At 43.1% G+C, this 5,159-nt stretch overlaps 1 protein-coding gene across 1 annotated transcript; it reads right to left on the bottom strand.

Annotated features, from left to right (window-relative positions):
• Window positions 1-357: 357 nt before the first annotated feature.
• Window positions 358-2,168, bottom strand: LOC114316214 (crocetin glucosyltransferase, chloroplastic). The gene has a single exon (XM_028262881.2). It carries the CDS (start codon window positions 1,941-1,943, stop codon window positions 558-560), a length of 1,386 nt encoding a protein of 461 aa, XP_028118682.2. The 5' UTR covers window positions 1,944-2,168; the 3' UTR covers window positions 358-557.
• Between the last annotated feature and the right edge of the window lie 2,991 nt (window positions 2,169-5,159).

Here is a 5,159-nt window from a genome sequence, read left to right as displayed (position 1 = left end):
ATTTTGATGATTCGAATCGTTGAAAATTTGAAAAATATTGAGAACAATATATTAATAAAAAATCAAATTGATAGGATATTAATAACCTCCTCATCAAATAACTTTTATATTTAGTTTGATACATACATATTTATTTTTTTTATATAAAGATGTTATTTGATGAACAGGTTATTGATATCTAATTAACTTGATTTTTTACAAGTATATTATTCTCGATATTATCTAAAATTTGAACGATTCGAATCATTAAAATAAGACATGAAATGAGTTTCACGGACCGCATAACAGTCACTATTGTGTTTCACACATTGCAGTGACACTGGATCCGATTGAGTCACATTGATTCTAATTTGCAGCTTAAGCTTAAGTCCTCGAGAGGGATTTACGCACACAAGTGCATGTATATATGGACTAAGATAAATACACATTCAAATGAAAACAACATTACAACTGAAACAAGTGTGTATAAAATCGAATTTGCGGAAACCAAGTCCTAACAAATCCCTATCATTAGATTTACACAACTTATCATGAAAAGACTCATCCTATAAACCTTCTTAAACCTCATCAACGAAAGCCCTAAGGTTCATGTCTAAAGACCCACCGTCCTTTGCCGCTTCCTTTGCCAATTCCCTCCATTTCTTGGCCATTTTGTACATTTCTTGCCCTTTCTCCCCACCTCCCATAATCACTTCTATGCACCTCTTGATCTCCTCACCTTCCACTATTCCATCTTCATTCGCTATCACTCTCACTCCAGTCTTGAATACATCTTCTATAAGTTTTGCATTTGTTGGCTGATCAACAAACTGTGGGAAACCCACCATTGGAACACCAGATATCAAACCTTCCAATGAAGAATTCCACCCACAATGAGTAACAAAGCATCCCAAAGAAGGGTGTGAAAGAACCTCCAATTGAGAACACCAAGGCACTATCATCCCCAATTGTTCGAGTTCTTCTCTGCAGCTTAGTTCATCTTCTTCTTTCTCACCATTTTTTGTAGCCCTCATAACCCACAAGAATGGCCGATGGCATTCCAGCAACCCCCAGGCAACCTCCTCTCTTTGTTTCTTTGATATTACTGCCATAGTTCCAAACGATACATAAACAACGGATGATTCTGGGTTCAAATCCAACCATTCAACATAATCTCTTGATTTTCGGAACAGGTCAGCACCAAAACAAGTATCAGAGGGATCTTTTCCATCCAAGAATGCTGATGGGACTAATGGGCCAATTGCAATCAATTTGAGCCTATCAATAGCTCTTAAGGCTTCTGGCTCTAATGCATCGAAGCTGTTTACCAAAATTTTTGGTTTAGCTTCTGCTTCAAGTGTATGTATCTGTTCTTTAAATGTCAGCACTAAACGGTTAATCGAGTCTGAGTCTGCAGGAAGAAGAATGGAGGGAAGGTCACGGCTAGTCAGCCGTGGCAGCAGTGGTAATTCAACTGACAACGACGATGGATCGTTGAAAATGTTTTTAATGGAATCGCCATAGTCATTGAAGTAATGAAAGTAGATACGGAAAAGGGCTGCTGGTTGAGTCCAAAGAAGTGTGGATGGGATGTGAAAGGATTGAGCCACTTTGGCTGCCCATATTTGAAGCATGGTGTAGACCACACCTGTGACAGGATTACCTTGTTCGGCGCTGGAAGTGATGAGTTGGGTTAGAGTTTCGGCACCCTGGTTCTTGAGCCCAGAGAGGAATTGTTGATAGTCATCACCGGGTTTGAGACCATCATCGTAGCCATCGGAGAAGGAAACAAAGTTTAAACCTGGTGGGGTTGTGGTGGTTTTGGGCATGCGACGATGGGCAGAGAGGCTTGTGATTATGGTGACCTTGACACCCAATTTTATGAGCTGTTTGGCGAATTGGATTGAGGGGTTGATTGTGCCTTGGGCTGGGTATGTGAACAGGAGGATGTGCTTGTGAACCATGTTTTTGGGTACTCAAAAAATGGAAAAAAGAGTGATGAGTCTCTGTTTTGTTTGTAACAAATGATGAAGTTTATCAGGGGATTTTATGTTACCTTGGATCTGAGTTCAATTATTTGTGTTCTAGACACTTCACAGATCGGCGTGTACGGCGTGTGCCCCGTGCCCACCCAACTATTAATTTTTTTTTCCCTAGAACTTCTAGACTTTCGCAATAGTTCTTTTTTAAATAAATGCTAGACATCTACCATATAAGCATAATGAAGTTGCCCTATACAAACAATTTCATACCGAGTGAAATGATATTTTATGATTTTCATTTTATGTATAATAAAATTATTTATTATTGTATTTTATAATTACAACCTACAAATATATTGCTGTGACAAAATTCTAGATGCACTTTATGCATATGAATTATGAGAGGGTAATTTATGTGAAAATTGAAACGAGTTAAGTATGACTGTTGAAAAGGGTCGAGCTAAGTACAACTATTGAAAATGACCGAGCTAGGTGCGACCTCCTGGATGTTGGGCTATACTACGGGCTGAGGTAAAAAAGGTCGGTCCTTTATCCCGACAGTTCGATCAAAGGCAGGCTACCAGTGGCCTGGTTTGACCGTCCTGAACCGAGGTATTGTTGGCGGGAGGGCCGAGGTATATGATAGCTCTGCTGGACATCGTCTAAACAGTAAAGACTTGCGGAGTAACCTGCAATAGCGCCAAGCTATGTGAGCATGGCCTGGCGTAGGTCGCGACCATGCTAGCTCGGTTGATCTGTTACTAAACCGAGGTAAGCAGGTTTTAAGCCATCTCACTCGCCTAAGTAGTGAGTAGGGTGTTATCAGGATAGACATTATCCTTGGAAGTGTGATTCCTAAGGAGAATCTTATAAGGAGAATTGGAGTCCTACTAGTATTGTACCAGACAGAATTTATAAAAGCTCATGACATGACCTTTGTACATGTATAGGGATGGCAATTTAAACCCGGCCCGATAGAGACCTGATCCCCCGACCCCGAGTTGAGCAGTTTTTCCCCGAAAAATATCACCGACGGGGAGGGGACGGTATTCAAAAATTAATCCTCGATCAATTTCGGGTCGGGGACGGGGATTAGTGTTTCAACCCCGTCCCCGTCCCCATTTTCCCGATGTAATATTACTATTATACCCCCAGATATATATATATATATATACATATATGAACCACACCCTAAAACACACACAACCTGTGTGAGTCACACCGCCCCCCTCTCTCTCTTGCGCTCTCTCTCTCTCTCTCTCTCTCTCTCTCTTTTTCTCTCTCCCCACGTCGATCTCCTCCTCTCCCTGCCGATCTCTCGTCGATAGCCCTCCTCCTCTCTCTCTCCCGGCCGATCTTCCTTCTCTACCCGCCGAGCTCCCGCCTCCTCTTCCTCAGTTCGACCGCCGATCGAGACCCTCCCTCCTCTCCAAACTCTGCCGCAAGCACAGCCCTAAGAGTCTGGCCACGGCGGCTCTGTTGGGACTGATGAGGAAGAGATGTTCGGCTGCCATTGTTGACACTCGTGTGCTTGTTCTTGACCCCTCTCTCTCTCTCTGTGAATGTTTCAAATTTTTTATTTTTTATACATGTGCTAGATAAGTGAAATGAAGATTATTGGTATATGATGTCATGGTATATAGATGAGTGATTTGTGAATGTATACTTCTTTGCACTATTTTTTAGTTTATATTTAAAAACTCAAATAAAAACTTGTTTGGTAAAATTTTTAATTTATAAATCAGTGGTCTCAGTTTATAAATTGGCCAAAAAATGAAAATACAAAAAATATGTTTCCGTTTTGAGTTTTGAGCTTTTTTTTTTTTTTTTTTCCACCCAACACTAGCCACCACCGACCACCATTTTCCACCACCATCTTCCGCCACCACCACCCACCACCCACCCCTCACCGCTGCCACCACCACCACCACCCACCTGCCATCCACTCGCCACCACCCGCCACCCGCTACTACCATCTACCGCCCGCCACCACCACCCGCCACCTACTTGCCACCACCACTCACCACCCACCTACCACCACCACTCACCTACCACCCACCCACCACCACCACCACCACCCACCACCCACCACCCGCCACCACCACCACCACCACCACCATCACCCACCACCCACCTGCCGCCACCACCACCACCACCACCCACTTGCTACCACCTACCACCCGCCACCGTCACCCACCCACCCACCCACCACCACCACCACCACCCGCCACCTACCCCCCACCACCCGCCCTCCGCCACCCACCTGTCACCACCCACCCGCCACTACCACCCACCACCCGCCACCGTCACCCACTCACCTACCATCATCACCCACCACCCACCCGCCACCACCACCCGCTACCAACCACCATCCGCCACTCGCCACACGCCACCGCTACCACTACCACCCACTCGTTACCACCCGCCACCATCATCCACCCACCACCACCACCTGCCACCTACCCGCCACCACCTGCCACTTACTCGCCACCACCACCCCCGCCACCCACTACCACCACCACCCACCACCGTCACCCACCCACCCACCCCCACCACCCACTCGCCACCAGCTACCCACCACCCACCGTCACCACTTTTCACCATCGTCTTCCACCGTCACTTGCCACCACTTGCCATTTCTCACTCTTTTTTATATTTTTAAAATTTTTTAAACATTTTGTCAATTACCAAACGCGTTTGTAGCTTATGTTTTTCTTAAAATAAACAAAAATCAGTTTATAAATTTTTTGTAAATATAAACTGAAAACGTAAACGTTACCAAACACACCCAAGAGTTTTTGTGTTTATTGTCTATTTGCTGACTTAGACATCGGAGAGATTTCTGGCACACACCCGCCGGCTAGCTCACGTTTGTGTTTTCATGTAGTAAAGCAACGACGTTTGGAGGAGTGCAAATTTGATCAACAGAATTACATAAGAAGATTATTTTGTGCTTACACAGATTAGTAAATCAATTTCTTTATCAGATTAAATATGTGACAAATTAAAATTAACACCTAACATATCATATCATTGTGGATGAAATTATAATTTTTTTTTTAAGAGTCTTAAATATTATTATTATTATTATTATTATTATTATTATTATTACTTCGATTGATTTGATTGATTTGATGATCATTATTATTATTATTATTATTATTTTCATTTGTTTCTTTTGATTATAGAAAAATATTT

This window comes from Camellia sinensis, chromosome 6 (genome assembly GCF_055761805.1).
Source record: "Camellia sinensis isolate YWXY chromosome 6, ASM5576180v1, whole genome shotgun sequence".
Taxonomy (NCBI): Eukaryota; Viridiplantae; Streptophyta; class Magnoliopsida; order Ericales; family Theaceae; genus Camellia; species Camellia sinensis.
Note: the sequence above shows the minus strand (reverse complement) of the source record. Positions and strands in the feature narration are given on the sequence as shown.

Bases quoted from the DNA above. Each gene is read 5' to 3' on its own strand.
- LOC114316214 (XM_028262881.2), bottom strand. From the start codon at position 1,943: ATGGTTCACAAGCACATCCTCCTGTTCACATACCCAGCCCAAGGCACA.